At 48.3% G+C, this 25,699-nt stretch overlaps 15 protein-coding genes across 18 annotated transcripts; 10 read left to right on the forward strand and 5 right to left on the reverse strand.

The window, feature by feature from the left end:
* The first annotated feature begins 145 nt into the window (after nt 1-145).
* On the forward strand, nt 146-2,433 carry TEF1 (translation elongation factor EF-1 alpha). The gene is made up of 10 exons (XM_043147028.1): nt 146-189; nt 356-394; nt 456-590; nt 647-741; nt 797-1,009; nt 1,067-1,203; nt 1,261-1,578; nt 1,631-1,922; nt 1,977-2,097; nt 2,153-2,433. The coding sequence occupies exons 2-10, from the start codon at nt 361-363 to the stop codon at nt 2,188-2,190; spliced, it is 1,383 nt and encodes a 460-aa protein (XP_043015733.1). The 5' UTR covers nt 146-189; nt 356-360; the 3' UTR covers nt 2,191-2,433.
* A 120-nt stretch (nt 2,434-2,553) lies between these two features.
* On the reverse strand, nt 2,554-4,212 carry E1B28_001126 (uncharacterized protein). Of its 2 annotated transcripts, none has more exons than XM_043147029.1 (12): nt 4,062-4,212; nt 3,988-4,003; nt 3,868-3,938; nt 3,752-3,811; nt 3,675-3,700; nt 3,584-3,613; nt 3,460-3,520; nt 3,375-3,403; nt 3,111-3,317; nt 3,032-3,049; nt 2,906-2,977; nt 2,554-2,851 (listed from the first exon to the last, which is right to left on the reverse strand). In XM_043147029.1, the coding sequence occupies exons 1-12, from the start codon at nt 4,177-4,179 to the stop codon at nt 2,675-2,677; spliced, it is 885 nt and encodes a 294-aa protein (XP_043015734.1). In that variant the 5' UTR covers nt 4,180-4,212; the 3' UTR covers nt 2,554-2,674. The 2 variants fall into 2 exon arrangements, with proteins under 2 accessions (XP_043015734.1, XP_043015735.1); XM_043147030.1 differs by having other exon boundaries at nt 3,111-3,251; nt 3,309-3,317; nt 3,584-3,700.
* Nucleotides 4,213-4,266: 54 nt separating this feature from the next.
* Nucleotides 4,267-5,147, forward strand: E1B28_001127 (uncharacterized protein; the record flags this gene model as incomplete). The annotated part of the gene is made up of 3 exons (XM_043147031.1): nt 4,267-4,378; nt 4,449-4,611; nt 4,658-5,147. The coding sequence occupies 3 exons, from the start codon at nt 4,267-4,269 to the stop codon at nt 5,145-5,147; spliced, it is 765 nt and encodes a 254-aa protein (XP_043015736.1).
* Nucleotides 5,148-5,177: 30 nt separating this feature from the next.
* E1B28_001128 (uncharacterized protein) lies at nt 5,178-6,641 on the forward strand. Of its 2 annotated transcripts, XM_043147033.1 has the most exons (7): nt 5,178-5,310; nt 5,362-5,461; nt 5,521-5,646; nt 5,698-6,122; nt 6,190-6,289; nt 6,343-6,453; nt 6,518-6,641. In XM_043147033.1, exons 1-6 carry the CDS (start codon nt 5,188-5,190, stop codon nt 6,444-6,446), a joined length of 978 nt encoding a protein of 325 aa, XP_043015738.1. In that variant the 5' UTR covers nt 5,178-5,187; the 3' UTR covers nt 6,447-6,453; nt 6,518-6,641. The 2 variants fall into 2 exon arrangements, with proteins under 2 accessions (XP_043015738.1, XP_043015737.1); XM_043147032.1 differs by having other exon boundaries at nt 5,178-5,461; nt 6,190-6,453.
* Nucleotides 6,642-7,145: 504 nt separating this feature from the next.
* Nucleotides 7,146-9,602, reverse strand: E1B28_001129 (uncharacterized protein; the record flags this gene model as incomplete). Its single annotated transcript, XM_043147034.1, has 4 exons — nt 7,146-7,778; nt 7,830-9,203; nt 9,256-9,273; nt 9,333-9,602. The coding sequence occupies 4 exons, from the start codon at nt 9,600-9,602 to the stop codon at nt 7,146-7,148; spliced, it is 2,295 nt and encodes a 764-aa protein (XP_043015739.1).
* A 125-nt stretch (nt 9,603-9,727) lies between these two features.
* On the reverse strand, nt 9,728-11,418 carry GOT2 (Aspartate aminotransferase, mitochondrial). Its single transcript, XM_043147035.1, has 6 exons — nt 11,287-11,418; nt 11,122-11,231; nt 10,936-11,064; nt 10,663-10,884; nt 10,053-10,603; nt 9,728-9,996 (listed from the first exon to the last, which is right to left on the reverse strand). Exons 1-6 carry the CDS (start codon nt 11,396-11,398, stop codon nt 9,840-9,842), a joined length of 1,281 nt encoding a protein of 426 aa, XP_043015740.1. The 5' UTR covers nt 11,399-11,418; the 3' UTR covers nt 9,728-9,839.
* A 355-nt stretch (nt 11,419-11,773) lies between these two features.
* On the forward strand, nt 11,774-13,763 carry E1B28_001131 (uncharacterized protein; the record flags this gene model as incomplete). The annotated part of the gene is made up of 8 exons (XM_043147036.1): nt 11,774-11,802; nt 11,857-11,989; nt 12,040-12,399; nt 12,454-12,600; nt 12,657-12,816; nt 12,867-13,257; nt 13,308-13,431; nt 13,488-13,763. The coding sequence occupies 8 exons, from the start codon at nt 11,774-11,776 to the stop codon at nt 13,761-13,763; spliced, it is 1,620 nt and encodes a 539-aa protein (XP_043015741.1).
* Nucleotides 13,764-14,065: 302 nt separating this feature from the next.
* Nucleotides 14,066-14,645, forward strand: E1B28_001132 (uncharacterized protein; the record flags this gene model as incomplete). Its single annotated transcript, XM_043147037.1, has 2 exons — nt 14,066-14,563; nt 14,619-14,645. 2 exons carry the CDS (start codon nt 14,066-14,068, stop codon nt 14,643-14,645), a joined length of 525 nt encoding a protein of 174 aa, XP_043015742.1.
* A 98-nt stretch (nt 14,646-14,743) lies between these two features.
* On the reverse strand, nt 14,744-16,830 carry E1B28_001133 (uncharacterized protein). 2 transcript variants are annotated; one of them, XM_043147038.1, is made up of 4 exons: nt 16,543-16,830; nt 15,436-16,488; nt 14,897-15,357; nt 14,744-14,842 (listed from the first exon to the last, which is right to left on the reverse strand). In XM_043147038.1, the coding sequence occupies exons 1-3, from the start codon at nt 16,808-16,810 to the stop codon at nt 14,999-15,001; spliced, it is 1,680 nt and encodes a 559-aa protein (XP_043015743.1). In that variant the 5' UTR covers nt 16,811-16,830; the 3' UTR covers nt 14,744-14,842; nt 14,897-14,998. The 2 variants fall into 2 exon arrangements, with proteins under 2 accessions (XP_043015743.1, XP_043015744.1); XM_043147039.1 differs by having other exon boundaries at nt 14,902-15,357; nt 16,543-16,671.
* A 99-nt stretch (nt 16,831-16,929) lies between these two features.
* On the forward strand, nt 16,930-18,360 carry E1B28_001134 (uncharacterized protein; the record flags this gene model as incomplete). Its single annotated transcript, XM_043147040.1, has 7 exons — nt 16,930-17,031; nt 17,090-17,222; nt 17,278-17,436; nt 17,493-17,692; nt 17,744-17,986; nt 18,036-18,212; nt 18,262-18,360. 7 exons carry the CDS (start codon nt 16,930-16,932, stop codon nt 18,358-18,360), a joined length of 1,113 nt encoding a protein of 370 aa, XP_043015745.1.
* Nucleotides 18,361-18,573: 213 nt separating this feature from the next.
* E1B28_001135 (uncharacterized protein) lies at nt 18,574-19,648 on the forward strand (the record flags this gene model as incomplete). The annotated part of the gene is made up of 4 exons (XM_043147041.1): nt 18,574-18,774; nt 18,832-18,862; nt 18,918-18,974; nt 19,020-19,648. The coding sequence occupies 4 exons, from the start codon at nt 18,574-18,576 to the stop codon at nt 19,646-19,648; spliced, it is 918 nt and encodes a 305-aa protein (XP_043015746.1).
* A 12-nt stretch (nt 19,649-19,660) lies between these two features.
* E1B28_001136 (uncharacterized protein) lies at nt 19,661-22,162 on the reverse strand. Its single transcript, XM_043147043.1, has 4 exons — nt 22,065-22,162; nt 21,727-22,009; nt 21,052-21,673; nt 19,661-20,996 (listed from the first exon to the last, which is right to left on the reverse strand). Exons 1-4 carry the CDS (start codon nt 22,126-22,128, stop codon nt 20,967-20,969), a joined length of 999 nt encoding a protein of 332 aa, XP_043015747.1. The 5' UTR covers nt 22,129-22,162; the 3' UTR covers nt 19,661-20,966.
* Nucleotides 19,684-20,757, forward strand: E1B28_001137 (uncharacterized protein; the record flags this gene model as incomplete). The annotated part of the gene is made up of 1 exon (XM_043147042.1): nt 19,684-20,757. The coding sequence occupies one exon, from the start codon at nt 19,684-19,686 to the stop codon at nt 20,755-20,757; it is 1,074 nt and encodes a 357-aa protein (XP_043015748.1).
* A 273-nt stretch (nt 22,163-22,435) lies between the features above and the next one.
* Nucleotides 22,436-23,539, forward strand: E1B28_001138 (uncharacterized protein; the record flags this gene model as incomplete). Its single annotated transcript, XM_043147044.1, has 5 exons — nt 22,436-22,621; nt 22,668-22,858; nt 22,916-22,979; nt 23,038-23,151; nt 23,207-23,539. 5 exons carry the CDS (start codon nt 22,436-22,438, stop codon nt 23,537-23,539), a joined length of 888 nt encoding a protein of 295 aa, XP_043015749.1.
* A 176-nt stretch (nt 23,540-23,715) lies between these two features.
* On the forward strand, nt 23,716-25,523 carry E1B28_001139 (uncharacterized protein; the record flags this gene model as incomplete). Its single annotated transcript, XM_043147045.1, has 4 exons — nt 23,716-23,933; nt 23,995-24,134; nt 24,184-24,515; nt 24,564-25,523. 4 exons carry the CDS (start codon nt 23,716-23,718, stop codon nt 25,521-25,523), a joined length of 1,650 nt encoding a protein of 549 aa, XP_043015750.1.
* Nucleotides 25,524-25,699: the final 176 nt, after the last annotated feature.

The following is a 25,699-nucleotide window of genomic DNA, read 5'->3' on the forward strand; positions in this document are numbered from 1 at the left end:
GTCTACATCTGGCCGGCTGGGCGGCGACGGTCCCGTTATGCAACCGGTGGAGTCACGCACTTTTTTTTTATCAGCCATCAATCGATAAAAAACTTTTGGCATGGCTGGACTATAACTAGGACCAAACATCATTTTTCACTTCACCTTCTCTTCCTCCTACCACCACCTTCTACCTTTACTCCCCACCAAGTGAGTCCTTTTCTTCCCCTTCTTTCGTATCAACCCTTTTACTGCCTTTACGTTACTTTCGTTCCTTATTCGTTACTGTCGCTCGTGCTTGCAATACATTTCCTCGCTTTCGTTTGCACTCCATGCAGATCTTGTGCGATTTGATATCTAACTTGACCGCCTTCAGAAAACATGGGAAAGGAAAAATCTCACGTTAACGTCGTCGGTGTGTCGTGTTATCGAACTCGATCTCTTTTTTTCAGACTAAAAAATTTTCTGGTTGTCAGTCATCGGTCATGTCGATTCTGGAAAGTCGACAACTACCGGACACTTGATTTACAAGTGTGGTGGTATTGACAAGCGTACCATCGAAAAGTTCGAGAAGGAAGCTGCTGAGTTGGGCAAGGGTTCCTTCAAGTATGGTGCGTAACAAAATATCATGACCTTCGATCATCACTCAAGATTGTTTTCCATACAGCTTGGGTGCTAGACAAGCTCAAGGCTGAGCGCGAACGTGGTATTACCATCGATATTGCTCTCTGGAAATTCGAGACCCCCAAATACATGGTCACTGTGCGTGGTAACCAACCATCACAACTAACCCAATTTTTTCATTACCGCCTTTTAGGTCATTGATGCTCCCGGACATCGTGATTTCATCAAAAACATGATCACTGGTACCTCTCAGGCTGACTGTGCCATCCTCATCATTGCTGGTGGTACTGGTGAGTTCGAGGCTGGTATCTCCAAGGATGGCCAGACTCGTGAGCATGCTTTGCTCGCCTTCACACTCGGTGTCAGGCAACTCATTGTCGCCGTCAACAAGATGGACACCACTAAAGTTTGTTTTTGATTTTGGTCCCTCTCGCACAGACATTTATAGATTTCCTTCTGACAGTGGAGCGAGGATCGTTTCAACGAAATCGTCAAGGAAACCTCCACCTTCATTAAAAAAGTCGGCTACAACCCCAAGGCTGTCGCTTTCGTCCCCATCTCTGGATGGCACGGTGACAACATGATGGAGGAGTCCAGCAAGTATGTTCACACTTTTTTCTGTTTAGTTTGCAGCTTGCTGAATAAACTCTTGTTTAGTATGACATGGTACAAGGGCTGGACAAAGGAAACCAAGGGTGGTGTCGTCAAGGGCAAGACTCTTCTCGATGCCATTGATGCTATCGAACCCCCCGTCCGTCCCCACGACAAGCCTCTCCGACTCCCTCTTCAGGATGTCTATAAAATCGGTGGTATTGGAACAGTGCCTGTTGGTCGTGTCGAGACTGGCATCATCAAGGCTGGAATGGTCGTCACTTTTGCTCCTTCCAACGTAACAACTGAAGTCAAGTCGGTCGAAATGCACCACGAACAGCTCGAGCAAGGTAACCCTGGTGACAACGTCGGTTTCAACGTCAAGTAAGTGTCTCATTCGAGTTGGATATTGAACCCTTGTATTGACCTTGGGTAGGAACGTCTCTGTTAAGGATATCCGTCGTGGAAATGTCGCCTCCGATTCCAAGAATGATCCTGCGAAGGAAGCCGCTTCGTTCAACGCTCAAGTCATCGTCCTCAACCACCCTGGTCAGATTGGTGCCGGCTATGCTCCGGTCTTGGATTGCCACACCGCCCACATTGCCTGCAAGTTCTCTGAACTCCTTGAGAAGATCGATCGTCGAACCGGAAAGTCTATTGAGAACTCTCCCAAGTTCGTCAAGTCTGGTGATGCTTGCATTGTCAAACTTATTCCCAGCAAGCCCATGGTATGGTTTCTCGCCCCTTTTATCGGTTGGAAGCCTAATTTAAATGTTTGATAGTGTGTCGAGTCGTACTCCGAGTACCCTCCTCTCGGTCGTTTCGCTGTCCGTGACATGAGGCAGACTGTCGCTGTCGGTATCATCAAATCCGTCGATAAGACTGACAAGTCCGGTGGAAAGGGTTAGTGTTCTTGCTAATGATAGATATGTCTAATTACTGAATCTACTTCCCTTAGTGACGAAGTCCGCAGAGAAGGCTGCCAAGAAGAAGTAAATAGATGTAGAATTACTGTATATTTTTCTCATCTTTTTCTTTTACTTTTCTCTTATCGGTACTCATTACACTGTGTCATTGCATCAACATTTTTTGTATCATGACAACGAAGAATTGCGGCACTCCGCGGCTGTATCTTTCAATAGCAATGAGGATAATGTATATGGATTGACATGACTGTATTATCGTTCTTGATCTTGTACGCGAAATGCGCTTTGGGTGTACAAGATTCCGTAACGTGGTTTCAACCTTCTCATTTGTACAGAAAGCTACAGTCTTTGTCATTTCAGCCCTAGAAACCCGTCTCACACTTTCCACCGTTAATATCATCCCGCATCCCTGTATGGCATTGCTAGAAAACGTCCAGGATCGGGGCTTGGGAGACGCTCTTTGGAACGAGACGATTCCGTGATGACAAAACATATCTTAAGCATAAGACCTGAGTGACGAGATGTACAATATTGTTTAGACTAGCGTTCACTATTCAGCAGACGTGTTCAACAGGTTTGTGATTGACCACTCTCTGACCCAAGTCCCTCGCGACGGTTCTGTCAAACACCTCCATCATCATTCCAAACAGCGATCTGGTCAAGGCAGCATCATATCGTCCTTTAGAAGATTCGTCGCGGATGAAGGCATGTTGAGCTTGAACTTCAAGGAACTATCGCCACAACCTAGTCAGTCGATGAAAATCAAGAAAAAGGTATTGGCAGACCGTCACAGGGACGTTAGCTTCCTCCAGAGTGCTACGGATGAGGTCACGTCCAGTCCGCGGTACATGTGTATCCTAGGTCGTAAGAAAATCAGGGATCGGGAATGATCTACAGATGATTTTATGGACCTGCTTTCCGAAAACCATCTGTGAAAAGAAATACATTAGAGAAAGCTTGGTTTGGGAGTTTTTTAGAAACGCGACACACAATCAGTTCCCCTTTTCCCGTGAGCTCTCCATTGCGCACTTTTACCAAGGAGTCGTCATTCTTGCCTCTCCCTAGCGTGGCACTGTGAATGTCAGTGGCAAACCAACAGAATGACGCCAACACCCGAGGGTCGAACGCGGCCTGAGAAACGATGTTCAGATGTCGTAGATGCGCAGAAAAGACGCGTGTATCACTTGCTCTGAAAGCCTAGAAGCGAACATCGGTCAGGAAAGGTCATGGACCGGAACTGAATGTTTCACTGACGAGGTGTCCTCCAAGACACATTCCAGTGGCTTGATTGATTATCCGTTGAGGTAAACCACTCGTGGAAGAAATCGTCAATGCGCACCTGCAATCCTTCCGTTACAATTTGACAACGAGATGAGAAGATCAACAGAAAGGGTGGCGTCCTGGGGTTGACATGAGCTTTCACTGGGATCCGCGAAAGCCCGAGAGACACAACTACCACTCACCTCATCGTATGCGTCGACTCTCTTCTCGATCTGCACGCGAACATGGTGACTGAGCATTTTGCACCAATCGATCAGGGAGCGATCTTCTCGCCTTGTACTTATTTCCTCTATCAGTCCCTGATAGCAAGGTGAGCCGTTCAAACGTGTTGGAGACTGTGCATAGCTCACCTTCAGTGTCGTAGGGAATGGGGTCAGGGCCCTCGAACTCATGGTACGACGAGGGACAAGCTGGACGTCAGAATTTGAGTCGCTCGCCACATACTGTCTATGACCGTCGAGCTCACCGACAACATAACCTTGACTGGCGATCTGACTAGCGAACCTTTCTACTGGACCAGTAACTTGATAGATTTCGCTTAAAACGCGATGAGTTACGAGAGAATACATCAACAGATAGTAATTACCTGAATACGACAACGCCTGGATTCGATTATAACGATCAATTATCAACTCAGATTTCGGCTGAAGTATTTCGCACCGGGAAACTTTGCGTGAGGATATTCCTTGAGGACGGGAGAGATGACGAATATTCTCATAGGGCGACCATTAGGATCTTGTTTTGTCTGAATATCGTGAAATGTTTTCGTGACAAGCATGGTCAAGGGTGACGGTACGGTGTGGGCGTCAAGGAACAGCTGGAACAAACGTGTGCATGTATTGCTTATCCCTTCACTCTAGCTCTCATGTCACCACCAGCTGGAGAGATACGGTCCTACAAAGGGGAGGATGAAAAACCTATCCGCTTTATGATCACAAAGGCCAGGATGGAAGGTTTAGCGACCGCCAACAAGAAGGGTGAGTCCCAGGGCAAACTGCAAACTATATATATATATATATATTCGTTATGCTGATTCTGCATCCCAAGCTACTCTACATCCGTTGACTCTCGGTGTTTGGCTTGCTCTAGTCGCTCTACTTGTGCAGTACATGAACCGGTGGCCAAAACCTGGAGACGGAATACTTGCTTTCGTGAGCGCATTGCCTATCTTTGCATGTACGATTGTACCCATCATAGCTCTGATTGATTGGTGAGTAAAATGAGTTTTTTTGCTACTATTTACCAAGTCTTTTCAGGCTCAATAGACCTTACTTCGAAGAAGCTGCCCAAGAAATCCTTCGAGGACCCGATATTCCAGACATGCTGGATTACTACGCTCGGTCTCCCGCTTCAGCCGCGTGGGTCCTGGAATTCAACGGTCAAATTGTTGGCGTTGTTGCCGTGGACGCGTCTATGGACTCTGAAATCCTTGAAAATCTTTCTTCCGCTCGCCGCAACGCGAAAGGAACCTCCAAGACCGCTGTCATTCGACATTTCTATGTTGAAGAACCTTACCGGAAAGTAGACATTCAGAGGGATTTACTTCAGCACGCCCTTCGCCATACCTTTACACCGGATTCTAAAGTACAAGAGATAAAAACTACGTGTTCGTCTCTCACCGGTTACATACAGCGTTGTTTAAAAGACGAGGGATTCACTTTGGAAAGTACCGGAAAGAGTCTTGGTGTATACAAATGGAAAACAGGGATATGGAGATTAGGAAGAGATCGTTTTGGAAGGAAATAGTAGTGTTTACATATATAATACTGTGCCGCGACTCATCATCATGCTGCTTCTTGATGAACTCGATGGCCAACGCTTAATTCTGCTCCAATCATCGTTTGCGCAGTCGTCTCTCCCTATTCTACGACATCTAGTCTCGAAAAATGCAAAGCGTAAAACCTTTCTAGTCTGTTTTCTTTACCCTCCCTCGAGTCTAGTCGACGACTCAAAGAGTCAGGATGAAAAACCAGTGATCCTCGACTTGCTTGATCTCGTTCCCACTTACAATGACGACTGGAGAGGCTCTCAAGGACAGATCCTCACAGGCCTAGAAAATGGTAAGTTTACGCCCATTGAAGTCCTCACTATGACATGACACTCATGTGCTTTGTGCAAGAACCTGATACATCCTCTATCGATGTGGTCATAGACTCCCTCGATACTCTACTTTCCGATATTGGTTCCGTGCAAGCCGTTTACGCGTTTCTGCGTTCTGTCCTTTCACTGATTTCTTCTCGATCAAGTATGGACCGTTGGGCTCATATCATCGGCTCTTACTGAGGACTTCATCTAGAACCTTCACGTTTGATCCTCCATCTTTGCATCCCATGTCCACTAACCCCCCTTCTCACATCTACCTCATTCTTTCCTTCATTAGCCCACTTAATTTCTCATCCTCCTGAAATTCTTACGCATCTCGCGAAAGAGTATCTCACCTTCCCTCCCCCCATTTCACCCGAAGTAAAATTCTGGAGCGTCTTTATTCCACTCAGTGAGCGCGACCATGAGAGCGAACGATTGGTTCTACAAGGAAGGGGTAGCGGAAATCCAGAAGAATTCGTGGTTGAGATTATCTTGAGAGGAGGAAGTGATGCATCTGGTCGACGTAAAGGCGTCCAGCGCACTCTTGAAGGGTGGAATACCACCAAGGGCTACCCCATGCCTTTAAACAAGTTGACTAGCTTGAGTGATCTATGGAAGCGGAAGTCTGTTGAAGAGGTTTGTACTTTTTTATTTTGGAGACCCACCACCCATCGCCCACTTTGCTGATCTACCATAAATCCAGACCGCTCCGGATCCGACACAAATCATGTCTTTCAACTTGCAACTCACTCCCTCTCAGCAAGAAGCCCGAGCCAAGGTGCCCTTACCCTATGTGTTGGAAGGTGCATTTGTCAAAATGCGCTTTTTAAGAACTGTCAACCTCATCTGTAGACAGGACAAACTCAATCTCAACAACAACCTTCCGGTGCCATTTTCTACGAACCGGACTCAGCGGATGACATTGACGACGATGATCCGGACGAAGATTTGGACATTTAGTTTCCCAGTACGTATCCTCAACCATTTCAATGCGCTGTGCGGTACTTTGAACTTATGCATCATGAACTCAGGATATTCAAGATTTTGTATCTCTATTGTAGACTCGAGAGTCGATATCGATCATCTACTTCTTAGAACGCAAGCATCACCACCTGATGACTGAGTACTGAGCTCCCAAACCAGTTACTGATGCGCAAATCTTCTGGATAGGTGACCTTACCTGTTCTTGACACGCAACTCGCTGTACTCTGAAAAGGGAAGACGTCCTTGAATGACAGAACGCTGAACGGATGGCAACTTATTGGCATGACCGGTAAAACTGGCGAGTCCTTACCTGCCCCCCAATGAGAATAGCGAGAGCAAAATGTGAGTCTTCATAGGTGACTTTGGCATCCCAGGACTGTGCCTTGTCGAGCCCACACGTTATATACCTTAGATGAATACATGCATGTACAGGATTATATAGTACTATACTACAGCCGACATATCAGAGATATCCACCTAGTCAGTGCTGCCAAAGCGTTAGCGTAAACATGGCCAAGGGCCGAGATAAAAGCATATTTAGCTCCTGAGCGTAAATGTATATTACGGTCTTCTGGTACTGTCGTTCCAAGAATGTCCATAGCATAAGGTTCTTTGTAAAAAGAATCACTGAACAATAGTATTCTGTCGAGTCATTTTTCTACAATCGCATCTAATCTAGGAATAGCGAGCCCAAGTACCCCGGTGTTTCAACCCCGCCGCAAAACTAGAGAGAGCAGAAAGAGAATATCTCCGAGTATCCGTCGGTCTCACGCACTCGGAGGTAGTCTGAACGTCGCCCGATGTAGAGTGATGATCACCATTACTATTAGGTGGCAACGTTGAGCTATAGGCGCCAGAGGACGCCGGATCCGTCAGACCAGGTGGGGGTGGGACATAAGAATATCTCCTAGGTGGCAAAATGACACGGTTAGCCACATAACCTCGGTGTTGGCCGATTGCTCGTCCTTGTCCAGAATAGCTAGTATGCGACGCTAATACAAAATCGGAAACTGGTCGGGACTTTAAATTGCTGGTATTGGAAGATGATGCGGTCAAGTTCGAAGAAAAAGCGGAGAATGAGAATGGGCGCCTTGCTTTGATCTCATTGACAGTTTTGGGGCGGGCGTGTTCTGCTAGCTGAACTTGAAGTTCGTCTCGAGGGTAGCCGTCACTTTCGGGTGTCCTCGTTGTGTCGGGAGAGTTCCTGTTTATTCTTGCTGGGAAGACTCTATCTTGAACCTCAAGAACAGGATCTTCGGCGGGAGTGTATGTTTCGGGAGTCAAGCCAGGCCTGCACCTTCGGGTACGCTGCGCGACGTGTCAGTTGGAAGGCCAGCTGGACCATCTTTCAGAACTTACGGTAGCTAGCGCCAGGCCCTCCCCACCCAACTCCAACTCTAGGCGGGGGAGAATTTGAGAGCCAGGCGATTGGTTTCCGGTGATGTCGACCACATCCAGACTTTCTTGAACTGTGATCGACCTTTTCAAAACATATCGATGAGGTGGTCTAGGTTTACCCATAAGGAAGGCCTTGACTTTGTTTCCTAGCTTTTTCACCCGACTAAGAATACCACCACGAGGACGGCGCTTTTCTGTAAAAGTGATGGATCGTCTAGACCGGTTGGTATTGACGGGTGTTTCGGTCTGAATTTGAGGAACATCTTCGATGATGCTACCGTCAACAGTCCGGCTAGTCACAGGAGCAACAGCGGCTTCAATGCCTAAGGCAGGATTCCCCCAGGAGGACATGACCACGGCGTGTGCAAAATCTGCGGCACTGAATACATCTCTTTCTTCCGTCGCTGGCGTGCTTGGTGAAAGGTCGACAGGAGTTCGTGCCAAGGTGTGTGTAGACTGAGAGAAGTAAACGGCATGAATAGAACTAGCATCCTCTAGACGGGCGGGTGCCAGAATTAAAGGTGACGTAGTCGAAGTTGGAGTAGTAACGAAGTCAGAGGTTTCAGAGTATGGGGCGAGCGATGGCGTGTATGGTGTAGCAGAACTCTCTTGGTCTGTGTAATTTGCGTAAGACGCGAGAGCCCGTGGTTCAAACGGAACTGGAAGATTCAAACTGAAGCTATCGTCATTGAGGGTTCCTGGTAACGAGAGTGTTGTTAACATCGCCTGAGGTAGCACTAGCTCATCTACTGAAGGAGAGGTCACAGAAACAGTCAACCCATCCCGGCGACGGTTATTCCCCACAGACACAGGAGACGGGCTAGGAGATGGCGTTGGAGATGGCGTTCCGATCTGCAGAAGTCGAGAATCATCAAATTCATCTTCATCTCCCGATGATTTCCAGAAACTACTATAATCATACGCGTCGTCAGAGTTGCCTCGAGCGTTTCTCCGTGGTATATTGGAAGACGTTGGGGACGTGAAGATAATTGGAGACAGCGAGGTATCAAGATTTCTGGCTGAACTTTGAGAAGAGGTAAATCTAGAGTGGGGTGAAGATGTTGCGAGGCTCTTGGCACCAAAAGAGGCCTCCATCGAGTGCGAGATCGAAGTGCGAGAAAGAGAGACGTCCGCATGCGACGGTAACTGAGCAAGGGCATGCGGGGAGCTATTGTTTGCCCTCAGACCCAGATCGTTTGGCACGGGAGGCGGCTGTATGCGCCGAGAAAAACTGAGTGGCAGAGGAGATACGCAACCTGGCTTTGAAGTTTCGCGTTTTCTAAAACTGGGCGTTGAGGAGGCAATGGAACTTGGAGAGGACGTTAGAGAATGGACCTATCCTAACGGTTTAGTATCTTGGACGGCCAGGATCAATGGAAGCACGTACGGCAAACGCGGAATTGCTCTGGACGGCAATAAGAACGCGACTGAGTAAGTGAATTGTAGATCGAAGAAGTAGCTCACCGGAGTGAATCTGGTGAGATTTGAGTCGTCTGATGGAACGCCAAAGCTCGAAGAGCTAGATACAAGGTTTCCACATGAACATGAGATACCTGAAAGAGCACTCCGAGTTTGTTGATGTCGTTGCAGTAGAGATCTTGTTCTGCTTTGAAGTTGCACGACGCGTTCTTGAGGCTGTAAAGGATAGGTATGGGTCCTTTTGTGTAGCGGAGTTATGGGCCAAGCGCCAGGAAGAGTCTGGTCGTTAATCATTGAGACCTCTTCGGTTTCCATCCTGTTCAGCTTCTGCGGTCATCAACGATAGCAGGCAGGGGCCGCGATGATGGTTCAAATCAACGAGGAAGTTAGTGACGCGCCGCAGTGTGCGAAAACTTTCGCCATCTCTCGAAGTCTCAGGTCTCACAATGCCAATAACAGGTCTATTTCAAGTCTAGTAAATCTAGTTGTCTAATCTATTAATCGCAGAATTCTGTCCCGATGCGGTGCACCAAAATCTACTGTAGATTACAGTTATAAATTGCCCTTGACAGCTGCATCAACGGACTGAGCAAAGTAATGAATGTTTCCAGCGTTCAGCCCTGCCATCGAAATACGACCATCAGCAGTCATGTATATGTGGGCCTTCTCAGCCAAAGCTTTGGTTTGAGGAGTTGTCAAACCAGTGAAGCTGGACGACAGGGATTAGCATATGGTACTCAGAAGAGGAGGAGACTAAAATAATACCTGAACATGCCAATTTGGCTCGTGATGTGCCTCCAGTCACCGGGGGTCTTCAGCTCATGGGAAAGCATGTTGTACAGCGTCTCCCTCATGCCGATGATGCGATCCGCCATTTGCTTGACTTCACCTTCCCATTGAGTATTTAACGCCTTATCGCTAAGGATCGCATTCGCAATTCTGGCTCCGTGAAGGGGCGGGTTCGAGTACATTGGTCGGATAACAATCTTCAGCTGACTGTCGACACGAGCCTTCTCCTCCGGGTCTCTAGTTGTGAGTGAGAAAGCTCCGACACGTTCTCCGTAAAGACCCATATTTTTGGCGAATGACTGAGCAAGGGCAACCTGATGGCCCTGAGAGGTGAAGTGACGGACAGCAAAAGCGTCATTAGCAATGGAGCCAGTTGCGAAGCCCTGATAAGCCATGTCGAAGAATGGGAAGAGCTTCTTCTCTTTGACGATGTCAGAGATATCCTTCCATTGTTCATGAGTAGGGTCAACTCCAGTCGGGTTGTGAGCACAGGCGTGAAGGAGCACGATAGAATTCTCGGGTGCCGCCTGGTAAAACGAAGAGCGGAAAGTTACAAGACGGTGTTGACCGGTACTCAACGACATACCTTCAAATCTGCCTTGAGTCCTTCGAAATCGAGTCCGACTGTTTTCTTGTCAAAGTATCTGTATTGACGTACTTCAAAGCCAGAATCTCGGAAAATTGGTGTGTGGTTGCCCCAGGAGGGAGTAGGAAGGTAGATGACTTTGGCATTAGGATAATGGCGGGCTAGGAAGGCACCACCAATTCTGAGGGCACCAGTACCAGAGATAGACTGCGTGATAGCAATCTATGGCTTGCTCATGAGCTTGCGAAGAACACGAGGAGATGCTACGCTTACCACACCATCCTTCAGTGCTGCACTGTCGGCTCCGTATGCGAGCTTGGCCGCGTTTTTGTTGAACTCGGCGAGCCCAGTAATGGGTAAATATTCTTTATCGGGTTTTGAGGCAGTAATAATCTCTTCAGCCTGAGAATTGGGTTCGTGATTAGTTCACACCCTCGGATTGGGGTGGTATTGATTGACCTTTTGAACACTGGGTAGAATGTAGGGTTTTCCCGTGTCATCTCTGTAAGCACCGACACCTAAGTTGATTTTTCGGGGATCTTTGTCGGCCTTGAAAGCTTCGGTGACGCCTGAAACGGGTTTGAGAAAAGTTGCGAAGGAGAAGATTGCATGGCAAGGATTTACCAAGGATTGGGTCGGGCGGACCTGCGGGAACGCTCGACCATACCGACAGTGAACGAGCGGCATTGGACTTGACAGTGACTACAGAGCGACGAGCGAGAGTAGAGGCCAACATGATGGTTTTTTAAAGACGGGCAACGCACTGTTACGTAACCCCGCCCTAACCCGGATGGCAGAGCACGGCAGAGCCTGTGTTTATCGCCGGAGCTGAACAAACAGACCGTTCTATGGCCCAACTTCAAAGAAAGAAACGTAGGTTGGATTGGAGACACTGTGCGCCAGGTCACACTCCTGGCTGGGGCTGGATTGCTACTTCTCGAACGACATTTCAAGCGTACAATACCAGGAAGGTTTCAAACTTGGCTAACATAGGATGGAGATGCCGGAGCCACTTGGCAGAATAGGGGCCAGGCCACAGATAACGGGAAGATAAGATAATTCCTTGGTCGAGTCAGCGTTACTCTTCTTCCTTCGCCTTATCATTCTTGGGATGGCTGACACAAACCCTCCTCCAAATGAGTCTGTACAGTATTTCTGTTGGTTGCGATAAGCTAACCACCTCTGATATTCCAGACATGCACCGCCTGAAGGTCCGTCGAAGAGCGAACTAAAGAAACGTGCAAAAGCGGCGGAAAAGGAAAAGAAAGCTGCAGAAAAGGCTGCGAAGCAGGCGGAGTTGGCTGAGAAACAAGCAGAGGCAGAAGTGGTTGGTGCATCTCAACACCGATCGTACACGATCTGATTGATTTCCTTCAGGATTTTGCCAAAGAATCCTACGGCCCTCTCCCTCTTCATCAGTCCCAATCGCGTCCTCGCAAGCCTCGAGCTCAAATCGCCTCATTGTCATCTCGAGATGGAGAGACAGTTTTATTCAGGGCTCGTGTCCATGCATCCCGTGCGCAAGGCAACAAGATGGTGTTCTTGAACCTCCGTCAAAGGACAGACTCAGTGCAGGCTTTGGTGATGGTTAGTCCAGAGAAGATTTCTAAACAGATGGTTAAATGGGCTGCCTCACTTGCGGACGAAAGTATCGTTCTTGTCGAGGGTGTCGTCAAGAAGACTCCCGAACCCATCAAGAGCGCTAGCGTTGAAGACGTCGAAGTACTTGTGATTCAGGTGGGTTTCTGTGCTTTACTCTCGTTTTCACATCGTAATACCCTCGGCCTGAAGATACACCTCATCTCTGGAGTCGAGAGAAGACTCCCATTCACGGTCGACGACGCAAACCGTCCAGATGCCGACATTGACGCAGAGGGTGCTCAGTTCAACAGAGTGCTCCTTGACACGAGGCTTAATAACCGAGTTATCGATCTGCGTGTGAGTGTTTGTTTTGATTCCGTTTCTTCACAACAAAGCCCAACCCATTGAAACAGACACAAACCAATCAAGCGATCTTCAGGTTGCAATCCGCGATCGGCGATCTCTTCCGAGACTACCTTAGCTCAAACGGGTTTATTGAAATCCACTCACCCAAACTTCAAGGAGCTGCGACGGAATCTGGGGCTTCAGTGTTCAAAGTCAACTACTTCAAAGGTCACATTCTTCCTCTCTTGTGTATTTTCTGCAATTCACACTCTCCATAGGACATGCCTTTCTGGCTCAGTCACCCCAATTGGCGAAACAAATGGCTATCGCCGCTGATTTCGAACGAGTTTATGAAATAGGGCCCGTTTTCAGAGCAGAAGATTCCAACACTCATCGTCATCTCACCGAATTTATGGGACTGGATCTGGAGATGGCGATTGAGGAGCATTATCACGAGGTTGTAGAACTCCTGGATGGTCTTTTCATTAGCATCTTCCGTGGCTTGAAAGAGAAGTATAAGAAAGAGATTGACGTCGTCAACAAGCAATTCCCGGCGGACGAATTCAAGTGGAGAGAAGGAGACGAAGGAACTTTAAAGCTCACCTTTAGGCAAGCCCTTGATCTTCTGGTAGAGGACGGTGTACCCAGAGAGGAATTGGACGACATCAAGTTCGTTACTCGGCTCAGTTTACGTCTTCATATGGCTGATGTCTTGACAGTACAGAAAACGAAAAAAGGCTCGGGAGGATTGTTAAAGCGAAATACGACACCGATTATTTCATCATTGACAAGTTTCCCATCGAGCTTCGCCCATTCTATACAATGCCAGATCCGGAAGATCCCGTGAGTCACTCCTATCGTTCATTCCGTCGCTCATCTGTTGATGGATGGATGTACAGACTCTTACCAACTCGTATGATTTCTTCATGCGCGGTGAGGAGATCTTATCCGGAGCGCAGCGAATACACGACCAGAAAGTACTTGCCGAGAAGATGATAGCTAAGGGTGTGGATCCCGAGTCCATGACAGGATATATGGATGCCTTCAGACTCGGTTGTCCTCCGCATGGCGGCGGCGGGATTGGGTTGGAGCGAGTCTTGATGTTGTTTTTGAAACTCAACAACATTCGGCGTGCATCTCTATTCCCAAGGGATCCCAAAAGATTGGAACCATAATCAAGCTGTAGACATGTACGAAAAGCGTAAGTTAGAAATATGTATCACGTTCTTCGGCACCAACTGAACATGTAGGTGGAGTTATCGCTTGACGATCGCGATATTGTAAGTATATGGAGTAAGCGGAACGAAATCCATAACGGAATAATTTCCATACATATGACCAAAGGAGTGAAAGTGTGCCAGCATCCTTTCCTTCCGTTTCTAACTTACCAACATTACCAGTGCAGCCTCCACACTCCTTTCCCTTCCTTCACTCGTATCTAATCTTCCCCATCCGAGATATCTGGCTTCCGACCGGAATGGATGCTTCCAAAGTGTCCCCCTCTGAGGCAGGATCAGGAAGTAACACTGACAATTCTGTCTACGGCGACCATACCAATACGTTAGGAAAGAGGTTGATTGGAATCGCAATTGTCATTGGACTCTCGCTCATAGGATTGTTTCTTTGGGTGAGAATCGCAAAGTGGCCCCGTAGGAAACTCAGGAAATTAGGATGTACCTGTCTACCTGAGCCACGAAGGAGCAAGAAGAGTTTGGCGGAGGAGGCTAGTAGGACGAATGCAGAGATTGCTGAGCACCACAATACCACGACGTCTCAGGGAAATGGGAATGGCAGCGGGAATCTGAGGTTGACGATTCCGGCCTCAGACTACAAAAGCAAACAAAGGTCACCGGAGGAAAATGCAGCAATTCAGACTGCCGAAGCAGATAACAAGCAGATCCGGGGAGGACCGAGCTTTACATATGTAGCTCATTGGCCTAGCAAAGGTCGCCATTGGGATGATGCTGGACTCAAGGTAAATTCATCTGTCGCTTCTCATCCTCGGTATTGAGTACCCTCCCTTCACCTAGTCCACTAGTCGATCTGCGAAAGCGTGATACCCTTGCGCCAAGTGTGCTGTATATGTATATAATACTCGTGTATATGTACATCATTCACCCTGTTCACCAGCATCCGTAATCCGCGCATGTCCGGTCCCGAGTGAAAAATGACAGCGATTTGTTCGAGGTTTGATACGGATACATTACTGATGGTGACGATAGGTCTCCGATTATTCACATAGCGAAGCGAAGGTCTGGAGGCGAAGGTAAGAAAACGGCTTTATTGGAACACACAGTGTAGAATATACTTGACTTTACTGCGAGATACTGGGACGGATAAATACAACAGCTAGGATAAATGTGAAAACAGGGGAGATAGCAATGATTCACGAACCAAATCGATCAACTTCCTACCGGCGTCGACTCCGCCGCCCACTTGAGCGGGAGACATTGGATTGCCCAATCACGTTCGGGGGAATGGAACTGCCCTCCAATGCAGCCGCAATCACTTCCGCTGGAAGATCTATTTGGACACCATCCGCGTAAGTCAATGCATCCAGAGGAGAATAAGCGGGGGGATCCCGTCTAGACAACGACGCCGTGGCTAGTGTATCGTCCTCCAGACGCTGTTGACTCGCCCCGCTTCCCGTTCTGCGATGGTCCGACCGTGGCAGAGCCTGCAAATGGATATCACGAGGATTGGGCGTCGGAGGTTCTGGGCTCAAAGGAGACTCGGGAGGTGGGTGTACCTGTACTGTTGTGTCTAGGCCTAAGTTGTTTAACGATGCAGCCAAGTGAGTGAGAGAGCGACGAAGACGCCGAGGCGTCGAAAAGGGGTTGTTCGCACCTGTATCCACAGGAGAATGCGATCTCGAGGTAGCAGATGAAGCGGAGGAAGAAATACTTCCAGTCTCCTCTTGACCAGGAGAAGGTGGTATATTGGCATTCGGGGGTACATGAAAGGGAGCGTCCGTAGGAGATACGTATCTCGGTGACGTGGCGAGTTCATTACTGGGTTCCTCGTCGATAGGTGTGATAGGCGGTGGGGGCGTCATTTGTGACGAACGGAGTGGCGAAGAAACAAGCACCTCTCCGGTAGGTGTTCTCGCTGCACGTCTCGAACGATGGGAACGTCGGGAAGGTGTAGGCGAGGAGGCACTTGGTGTTCCATATGGCGTGCTGTCTCTGGTGGGGCGCACTCGTCCCCCTACGTCTAAGAGAATACTGCCCCGCTCGCTACCGTATGCTGGGGGAGGCGCGAGTGTTCCCACGCTTGGAGCTAAACCCCATTTCTTGACATTGGCCTCAACAAACACGAATCCTGCCTGACCAAAGTTAACGTGGACACTGCATGGGCCATCGGCGCCGATAGTAGGGAAGAGATTCCATTTATTGAGGCCTGTGAAGGCGTCCTCCATCTTTCGACCGTTACGTGTGAAGAAGACGGTGCCTGACCGCGGGCGATAACCAATACCCAAAACATCACCTTCTTTGAGTGAAGAACCAAAAGAGGTTGTGGTGAAAGGATAATTGTGAGATTTGTCGCCATTGGAATGATATGCGATGGAATATCGGTTTAAACCAGGCAGTCGGAAAGGAGGGTATGGTTTAGTGGAGAGCCCGATTGCAACATTTGTAGACTCCGGCAGATCGAACATCTTCACTTCCCAGTAATAGACTTCGTTCAGCTTGGGTAAAGGAAGATTTGACTGCACACACGATGATGAGGCAGGGTCGGGAAGGAAAGTGATTTCTGTTCTTGCATGAACAAGCAGAGAGTTTACGGTATCAAAGTCTGGTTCAAAAGACCAAGCTGATACACCTTTCTCCTGGATTGAAAGAAACTGGGAAAGAGTGATGTCGGTAGGGAGAGAGTTTGGGAGATGTTGAAACTGATAATCTGGTACTGCGAATAAGCACCAACAAAGTGACATACAGACGAATGACGCCAAACCTCTAGCTCTCAGATATTCTCGACGGACACTCTCTGAGACTGATTCGAGCCATCTGGACTCGAGGATCTCAAAACCGCCTTCGCTTTCGATGAGCTCCTCCCTGGCCATGTCGACAGGACCTTCATTGTCGCGAAGAATAATACCACGTCGTCTGCGGATGAGAACAATACACAGCAGGAAGAGAAGAAGAAGGAAGAGAAAGGTGGCAAGTACGATGAGGAGAGGAAGGAGGATAATCCACGCATCGTTTGGGTCGTACTCTGACATGATGGGTGTTGGTGAGCAAGCGCAGGTACCGAGGCAGCGCAAAAAGTTGGTAACCTTTGCGGCTGGCGGTATTCCAGTTTCCCAGTCCGACTCTCTTCTGTACCACCACTGCCGCTCCGATGACCAGTCTTAATCCTCCTTCACCTACACTTGTCAGACGAAAAACTTCAAGCAGACGTCGTGCTGGATCCCATCTACCCCCTCCTCAAGAAACACACGAGGTTTTCATCTACAGAACGTTGCTCAAGAATCAGTTCCATACTCAAATCTCTTTCTCAGATTGCTCTATCCGCCATCCGTTATTTCCTGAAATCTAGAACCTGTTACGACGCTTTTCCAATTTCATTTCGCATAATTGTGTTGGACACCAAGCTCAACGTCAAGAAGGCCCTTCAGTGTCTACTCCTCAACAGTACGTCAGGTCAACTGTCTTTATTCTATTCTTTCCTCAATCCGTTCTTCCTTAGCTGTGGTCTCGGCCCCTTTATGGAATAGTGAAAAATCAGAATTCGCTGGAATGCTTACCGTCCTTGATCTGATTCATCTCATTCAATATTACTACCGGACTGCGACCTACGAGCTTGCAGCAACAGATGTAGAAACTTTACGTCTAGAGGCTCTAAGAGGTGCGGCTTACTGATCTTGTTCATTTGTGCTTGCGATGACTTCGTGCAATCTTCAGGTATCGAAAAGGAGCTTGGTGTTGCACCACCCCCACTTTTACGCCAACACCCTATGAGTTCGCTGTACGATGCCGCTCAAGTCCTCGTTCAGACGCACGCCGGACGTCTTCCTCTACTTGATAACGACACAGAGACTGGGCAGGAGACTATCGTATCTACGCTCACACAATATCGATTGCTCAAGTTTATTTCCATCAATGTAAGCCACAATACCTATTACCGTCTACCAGCTGCCTACTGCCTTACCCAGTGTAACAAAGAGATTCAACAACTTAATCTTCCTCTGCGCAAGCTCGGAATCGGTACCTACGTCGCTACTCCACCACACTCAGTTCCGGACGGGCAGAATCCTTATCACCCTATAGCAACGGCAAGCCTGAACACAACTGTGTTTGACGTAGTACACATGTTCTCGGAACGGGCAATCTCTGCTGTGCCCATCATTGACGAAGATGGCGTTGTCGTTAACCTCTACGAAACTGTCGATGTCATGGTACGTGTGGTGTAGCCGCGTTTTTGTACGTTCCTTAACGGACTTCTAGACATTGGTACGTCTAGGAGCGTACCAGTCTCTTGATCTCAAGATTTGCGATGCTCTGAGCCAAAGATCTCCTGATTTCGCCGGTGTTGTGATTTGCAACGCTTCGGATTCGTTGGGAACGCTACTTCAATTGATCAAGAAACGGAGAGTTCATCGATTGGTCGTTGTTGAGGGAGAGGTATGAATGTTATATGTCTGCTCTTTCTGGCAACTCACTAGTGTACCAGGAGGAAGAAAAGAAAGGTGGGAAGAAGGGACGTTTGCTGGGAATCATCACTCTGAGCGATGTGTTACGTTATGTGGTTGGGGAGGATACACGCCAGTAGAAGTTTTTATCCGATCTCGCTGTTGTATCTTCAATGTATCATTGGGTCTTTCTTGCTTTGCTGGTGGATATTATGCAGCATCTCTTTTCGTTGGCAGTTCACTACTGAAATATATACTCGGCTACGGTTTCGTGACTCAAGGGCTTGCGTGACCGCGTGCTTCCTCACTCTTCCTCACTCTCCCCCCACCGCCAGGCCTTTTAACTAGTTGACATGTCCGACGGAGGCTACAGCATCATACACTGGGCTTTAATCGTCTCTGCTTGTGTCTGCACGACGTTAATCATTTCCGTTTGGTTCCACATGAAGTCTTCTGATCCTTACGATCTATTTCATCTCGATCTCAATAAACTGCCCGGGCAAGAGAAGACTCGGCCTCCCAAGACAGAATGGCTTAATATGGGTTTTTGGAAGGTCCGAAAAGTTTGATTTTATCGGTTCTCTGCAAGTATAAATCCTGTATGCTTGCAGGATACACAAGTCTTTCCCGAAGCTTGTGAAGGTAACTTTGTCCGTCGAACGTATCTTTGGCGTGTAATTACCATGAAAGTGCCCAGCTCTTGCTAGAAAACTTATAACCGCTGCAGAAATCAAAGATGGCGCGAGGATACTGGGTGAGTAAAGTAGTATCTGTAAGATTGTTGCTCAAGCTAGGCTAGATGTCGGACATGGAACAGGGGAATCACTTATCCTTTTCCTAACCAGTCCTTCGATCCCTCGACCAAGGAGCTTGACTGGAATTACAAGTCTTGCGTTGCACCACCAACGCTCTGCTGCCAGAGTCCAACGGCTTACACGGTCCTCAGAAGGAACAGCTATATTTCTCTACCACGGTGATGCGGTTTACACATCTACAGAACAGCAAGATCACCCTCTGAATTTCAACGGCGCATCCACGTTCGACGCGATATTGGCTCTAGATTGCGCGTATCATTTTCATTCCCGAGGAGAGTTCCTTCGTCAATCGTTCCACCATCTCACGCCAGGAGGTCGAATCGCATTGGCAGATATCTGTTTTGACGGAGAGGCGCTCCAGAGGCCAAGTTTGATGCGTTCGGTTCTGAAACTCATGCCAAAGGAAAATATGGTTTCAATGGAGGAGTATGTAGCGACGATGGAGAGGATTGGTTTTACAGATGTAAGACTGGAAAATATTAGTAAGTACGTATTCCCAGGATTCACCGGATTTCTTCGAGGACGTGGAATAGGCTGGAGTATTTTCTGTCGTGTACTTGACCTGTATGTAGCGAGAGGAGCACGATTTGTGATAGTGAGCGGTAGGAGGTAAACAGATGTCAACAAATTGAGCTCAGTTCAAACATCATGAGCGCGATTCAAGCAGTTCACATCATCGACTACCAAGAACGTCCAAAACCAAAGCCTCACACCGTTTATCGAATCCAGATACAGGCCAATGTACGTTCATGGACTATGTGGCGACGCTATTCAGAGTTCGACGATCTCAATGTCGAGCTAACGAAAGCTACCGGTGCACCTCCCCCAGCTCCCCTACCTCCCAAACACAAGTTCTCCTTATTTCGTTCCCATTCAGACCCCCAGTTACTCGAAGAACGCAAGGTTGGACTCGAGTTTTATCTCAGAGCCATTGTCAGTGCTAAGGATGATATATGGCGGGAAACCTTTGCATTCAAAGACTTCCTTGGCATCCCGATCGGCAAGCAGGCAGGAGTTATTGGTGGCCCCCCGACTCAATTCAGCTCTACTTCATGGCTGGAAGAACAACAGGAGATTCAGAATCGTTTGCGTGATGTTCGTGCAGACATCAACAAACGAGAGGCCCTGTCAGACCAAGGAGATATCAACGCATCTCACAAATCCAATGTTGCTGCCAAGCAAAAGCTAGCTGGTGTTTTATCTCGCATAGGGATTCTGGGAACGGGCTTACGGGAGCTTGCCATGATGGGGTTGAGTGAAGGAGAGTTGCAAAGACGGACAGATATGGTCGCACGACTGCAGGATGAATGTGAGAAGTTGGGAAAGATGGTTTCGGTGGCTCGGCAGCAACAGACAAATCGGAACTCTGTTGCCTTTGCGACCACTGCTCCGGCGGCCTCTGATCGAGAGGCCCTTCTTGGAGGCAATGCGTTTACTCGCGTCACGCGGGTGTTTGGAGCACCGGTCAAACCAGAGGAAACGGAGGAAACGCGTCCTCTAGATAACCATGGCGTCTTCTCACTACAACAGACCCAGATGCAGCAGCAAGAGGGGCAGCTCTCCCAACTCACGACTATACTTCGTCGCCAACAGCACCTCGGGGAGGCCATATCTGCCGAAATCGGCACACAGATCCAATTGCTGGATGACCTCTCCAACGAAGTGGACCGAACTGGGGGCAAACTTTCAGCCGCTAATAAGCAGTTGAACAGGCTAGGGTAGTGAACATACATGGAAGACTTACGATTTTCAATGGACTTTACAGGATCTCAAACGATAGGAAATCCACAAACCATAATAGCTGTATCTATTATAATAGTGCTACATAGATTATCCATTGGTACATTATCACGTGTATAAGGAACTTGGGATGGTGGGTCTATAAATTCTATAGGAACTGAATCTCGAACGACGAATCCTTGACAGGCGTCTCAAGTTCTTGACAGAAACTTCCCAATGCCCTGCACGAGTCCCGTGAGTTCGGTTAACAAGAGTTGCTTCAATGGATAGACGTACTTCAAAGCAAGCAATCATGATTCCACAAGCAGGCGCAATTTTTGCTATCCGAGGTGTGAGACCAACAAATAAGGCAGGAGCGCCTTCAGTCCGTAAGATTTGTTTTATCAGTTGGAGGGAAGATGTATGAGTGTCCGCCGGGGACATCACCAGAGCTTGGCGGCGTGTCTTGACAACATCCAGCGGAGATGTTATTAATGCAGCAGATGTTCCGCTCACTGCACCACTGACGAACGCTACCCATGCTCCTTCTGCTCTAAATCTGGCAAAAGTCTTCTTGCAAGACTCGTAACTGGCCCAATAAATACCAGAGAAGGGCACATCCCGCCATAGCGTAGGCCCGAGGCCTCTCCAAAGTGAGGCAAAGCCTTGTGATCTGGCCAGCCCACCTATGGATACGAGGACTGAGCGGAGTGTGTGGGGGGTCTCGGCGGATATCGGCGTTGACTGAAGATTGGTACGTATCAGCTCTAATGGTGATATAATCGTGGAGATTGCGGTCCGAGCGAGCATACCAGAGGTTAGTGGGACTAATGAAGAAGGAAGGAGGGGAGGTAAGGTGACATTCAAGAGGTGGTCATAGGTGAGCATGTAACTCGTTGAAGACGGTACACCGATCACTCTGCGATGCCTTAATCAGAAACACTTGGGTGATAGAAGGCATGGGGTACTTACAATGTTGTTCCAGCACCCTTCCATAGCCCACGGACACCTTCCGCACGGACCACATGGCGAATGGCATCCAAAAACCCGTTCACCCTCTCGGTTTTGAAGACACCATTCTCCCAGACGCAAACAAATTCTTCCCCGGCGAGTGTACGTGCATACGAAGACATATTTCGAACACATTGAAGCTGACCTGGCCTACAGCACATATTAGGAGGCGGTCGAGGAAACAGAGGTTCTGGAGCAGGCCGTTGTGTTTGAAGCCTCGTCTTCACCACGTCGAACGGGGTCACTGCAAACGAAGTTAAGTTGACGCCAAAGGAATAAGGAGTGGAGAGAAGACGCACTAGTCAAGGCTGTCATGGTAGAGCCTGAAGCTGCAGCAACTAGCTTCGCATTGAAAGGCTGCATAGAGCGCGGTGGAGGATTGGTGGAGGAGGAAAATATACCATCAGTCAGCCCAGGCGATATAATTTTATCCGATAATTGGGGCCGAACCTGAATCGGATCTAGCCGTCCGGCTGCCACTCATCCTGGGAAAAGGCTTACACAAACTACTTTTCTTCAGTTACCACTCACATCATTGTTCGTATATCTCTTTCTAATCGGTTTTCTTTCGTTCTGCAACAGGTCTCCGTCTATTGTCAAAATCATCTCTCATCTGCACCACTCCTTGCTGTCCAATCGCTATAAACTGTTTCTCTCTCAATAAATCATCATGGCTTCCACCTTGACCGGTCCTGCTCTCACCGCTTCCAGAAATGCATTGTCAGCTGCGATGGCGGACCATCCTGACATCGAGGAGGACTCAAAAGAGTCTGGAGAAGTTCAAGAAGTCAACATGGAAAGTCAGGCGGAAAGCATTCGAACCGTCTTCAGTGACCCTACAAATTTCAACGTCAAGGTGTGTTGCACGATCTCCGTCATAAAACACATTTGACATTTCAAAGCATCCGCTGTATTCGTCTTGGACTCTCTGGTTTGACTCACCAGCAACCAAAGGTCGTAATCTTCCTCAAACCCCCGTTTCCGCCTTCCCTCCGACCCCTGTAGCTCAGACCCCGGGCCCAGCTGCTGCTCAAGGCTGGATGGAAGATATCAAACGTGTAATTAGCTTCGATAGTGTCGAGGAATTCTGGGGGTACGTTGACTGATATCTACCGTGATGGGCAGCGGTGACTAACAACCATACGGACAGTCTGTACAACAACATTGTCCCACCCTCTCAGTTACCTCAAAAAGCAAATTATTATCTTTTCAAGGTAAGAGAAAACCTTTTTCAAATAAAACCGCGAATCCTGAACATACCTCGCGTTCCAGGAAGGAATCATTCCGGCTTGGGAGGATGAAGCAAACAAAAACGGTGGGAAATGGAGCATTCAACTTCCCAAAGACAAAAACAGGGGAAATGTGGACAAAATGTGGTTATACACGGTTTGTTATTCTATCTGGCTATCCTCGCTCCAAGCATGTAGATAAACTTTGCCAGATGCTGGCTGCCATCGGGGAGACTTTCGATCCATCATTGACTACAGCCGACCCTTCCTCACCAACACCTGCATCCCTCATTACCGGGGTAATTGTATCAACTCGTCCGCAATTCTACCGGTTGTCAATCTGGACACGATTGGCGCCTGGCGTATCAGCAACGGAAGAAGGAGGATTAAAGGAGCGTATCGAAGGGGTTGGCCGTCATTTCAAGTACAGTGTTCTAGGATACCCAGAGAACGCAAAATTGGCAGGACCGTTAGCAACTGAGGTCGAGTTTTTGTCGCACAAGGATTCAGAAAAGAAAAAAGGAGCGAAGAAGATCACAGTTTGAAGTACATATACCATCGTCTTTGGATTCTGTTTTTATTTTATAATTCATATCTACTAAGTACCTTGAATCGTGTTTGTTTAACGTGTATATGTTTCTTATAAGCATGACACAAATGCTCTATACCACACGAGTACATCACAAATGACGTCGCCCCTTTTTGATCCTCAACCACCATCATGCCTGTCCCAGGTTTCCTTTCATCTTTTGCAGACAAGGCTCAAACAGCTTTACAATCCTCTTCGTTGGGACAACACCTCCCCGGTCATGGTAGACCCACGTCTCCCGACTCAGCAGCTCAGCCTAGCGCGAACGAAGGAGCGCAAGGAACTGCACACAAATCTCATACATTTGAGGCCATCTCACATGGACTCCGAAGCCTTCAACAGCAATACGGGTATGTGTGCTTTCGTTCGTTGTCCCAGTTTACGATCTTCGATCCTTCATCGATTGTCTAGATCATCTTCACCTATGCAAAAGATCATTACAACTGAGAAGGGCGTTGCGATCGATTTTGATAACGTATCTCGTGATTCCAAAGCACAGAGTAAGGAGCTCTACTTGTGGGGCCAGGAGGAACCGGATGATCTCAAGGATGGTATGTCAGATCAAATTTATTCACAGATAGGCACTGATGTCTGCGTCAGTGACCGACAGACTCGCCTACTTGAACTTTGTTCAAGGTTCTCTTGCTAGCTCTTTGGCTGTCAAGCTGGATGCTGCTCGTGCACCTTTGAAAGCTCTACGGGATGCCGAAGCTACGCTAGCTCCTAGACGGAACATTCGTGCTAGTTTTCGCACTCAGATCGCCAGAATCGAGCATGATCAACCTAAAGGAATGGAAAAGAAGCTTGCGGAGCTGAGAGAACAGCTCAAAAAGGCCGAGGCAGACGACGCCAGTATGGAAGCTGAAGTTGAACTTCTCAAACGTCAGGGTGTCAAGGCATCCGAGTCCCTTAAATTTGAAGCTCTGCGTGAGGTTAGTAATGCATCACCCACTGGTTCGTCCGACTCATTTTCTTCATAGTACGGAGAGAAACTTGTTCTCGTCTGTCATGCCGGTAGCAGCCTCGTCGAGGTTTTACCGACGGTGCCTCCCAGTGAGTCTAGTCCCTACACTGGCGCTCAACGTACGGGAAGTATACGAGCTGCTCTTCAACGCGCTCTTGACAACTACAAGACCGGTCACATCAATCTCCCTTCCCACAGTAACGCGTCCGAGCTCAGTCGATCCGACACGCGCAGCTTCGGAGAGAGCCATGCTAGTGAATTGTCGAGTATGAATTCTTCCCTCTCTACTGCGACACATCCTGGATTGCCCTTAACCCCTCCACCTGGCGCCAACGCCCCCTCCAACATCAAGGATACGGAACATTCGCCGCGAGCTACAGCCCCCGTCTCGGCAAATAGCCAGGTCTCGCCGGTCTCGCCACCAATCAATCCATCTGATTTGAATTTGAATCCGGCGCCTATTCCAGCTCTAAGCCCAAATAATAGTAATTATAATGTTGCCTCGAACTCGCCAACCACCTCTCCCATTCCTGTAGCTGCGCCTGACCCCATCAAACCTATTTTCCCGGGAACTACACCTACTGTAGCAGAAACTGGAGTCCCAGTCTCTGCTGGCGCATCCGGCCCAGGTCCTGCTAGTGGGTCACTTCGTGACTTGAAATCCGCAACCTCCTCTGCCGATCCCCCTCTGTTTACAGAGCCATCAAATGCAAACGCCGCTTCCAAATGGAGTAGCGCGGAGGAAGAGAAGAAAAGATTGGCTACTGCCTATTCCCAGGCCCATGCTAATGCGCCACCGTCAACCACCGACTCGCCGCGTTACGAAAGCGCAGAGGATGAAAAGAAGAGGCTGGAGAGGGAGGAACGGGAGAAGCTTTTGAAGGCAGGTGGAACCCAATTGGGGTCAGATGGGAGATCGGACGGGGAGCCTAAACGTGACAAAGACGAGGATTTACCCCCATATCAAGACCTTTAAGAATCAGAAGGAAATTTCTACGTATACACATTTGATATCTTTGGACGTGATCTGTTTGTTGCTGAAATCGTACATTACACCTTTCAAGCAAATATGACTTATCCTCTTTTCATCCTCAGGATGTCTGTTAGGCGAGTTGCCCAAATTAAAAGATGTTTTGTACAGTACAGAATGAC

The sequence above is a fragment of the Marasmius oreades genome, chromosome 1, assembly GCF_018924745.1.
Source record: "Marasmius oreades isolate 03SP1 chromosome 1, whole genome shotgun sequence".
Taxonomy (NCBI): Eukaryota; Fungi; Basidiomycota; class Agaricomycetes; order Agaricales; family Marasmiaceae; genus Marasmius; species Marasmius oreades.

Coding starts and splice junctions, on each gene's coding strand:
- E1B28_001133 (XM_043147038.1), bottom strand. CDS start 16,810: ATGTCAGAGTACGACCCAAACGATGCGTGGATTATCCTCCTTCCTCTC. Junction 16,489..16,542: donor AGAATATCTGAGAGCTAGAG/GTTTGGCGTCAT, acceptor TCGCAGTACCAG/ATTATCAGTTTCAACATCTC. Junction 15,358..15,435: donor GCATTCTCCTGTGGATACAG/GTGCGAACAACC, acceptor TAAACAACTTAG/GCCTAGACACAACAGTACAG.
- TEF1 (XM_043147028.1), top strand. CDS start 361: ATGGGAAAGGAAAAATCTCACGTTAACGTCGTCG. Junction 1,204..1,260: donor ATGATGGAGGAGTCCAGCAA/GTATGTTCACAC, acceptor ACTCTTGTTTAG/TATGACATGGTACAAGGGCT. Junction 2,098..2,152: donor TGACAAGTCCGGTGGAAAGG/GTTAGTGTTCTT, acceptor TACTTCCCTTAG/TGACGAAGTCCGCAGAGAAG.
- E1B28_001128 (XM_043147032.1), top strand. CDS start 5,188: ATGCTGCTTCTTGATGAACTCGATGGCCAACGCTTAATTCTGCTCCAA. Junction 5,462..5,520: donor CCTCACAGGCCTAGAAAATG/GTAAGTTTACGC, acceptor GCTTTGTGCAAG/AACCTGATACATCCTCTATC. Junction 6,123..6,189: donor AGCGGAAGTCTGTTGAAGAG/GTTTGTACTTTT, acceptor CCATAAATCCAG/ACCGCTCCGGATCCGACACA.
- E1B28_001136 (XM_043147043.1), bottom strand. CDS start 22,128: ATGCAGCCTTTCAATGCGAAGCTAGTTGCTGCAGCTTCAGGCTCTACC. Junction 22,010..22,064: donor TACCATGACAGCCTTGACTA/GTGCGTCTTCTC, acceptor CTTCGTTTGCAG/TGACCCCGTTCGACGTGGTG. Junction 21,674..21,726: donor AAGGGTGCTGGAACAACATT/GTAAGTACCCCA, acceptor AAGGCATCGCAG/AGTGATCGGTGTACCGTCTT.
- GOT2 (XM_043147035.1), bottom strand. CDS start 11,398: ATGTTGGCCTCTACTCTCGCTCGTCGCTCTGTAGTCACTGTCAAGTCC. Junction 10,885..10,935: donor CAGCACTGAAGGATGGTGTG/GTAAGCGTAGCA, acceptor AGCAAGCCATAG/ATTGCTATCACGCAGTCTAT. Junction 10,604..10,662: donor GACTCAAGGCAGATTTGAAG/GTATGTCGTTGA, acceptor TCGTTTTACCAG/GCGGCACCCGAGAATTCTAT.
- E1B28_001126 (XM_043147029.1), bottom strand. CDS start 4,179: ATGCTTGTCACGAAAACATTTCACGATATTCAGACAAAACAAGATCCT. Junction 3,812..3,867: donor CAGTCAAGGTTATGTTGTCG/GTGAGCTCGACG, acceptor TCTGACGTCCAG/CTTGTCCCTCGTCGTACCAT. Junction 3,521..3,583: donor GAGTCGACGCATACGATGAG/GTGAGTGGTAGT, acceptor TGTCAACCCCAG/GACGCCACCCTTTCTGTTGA.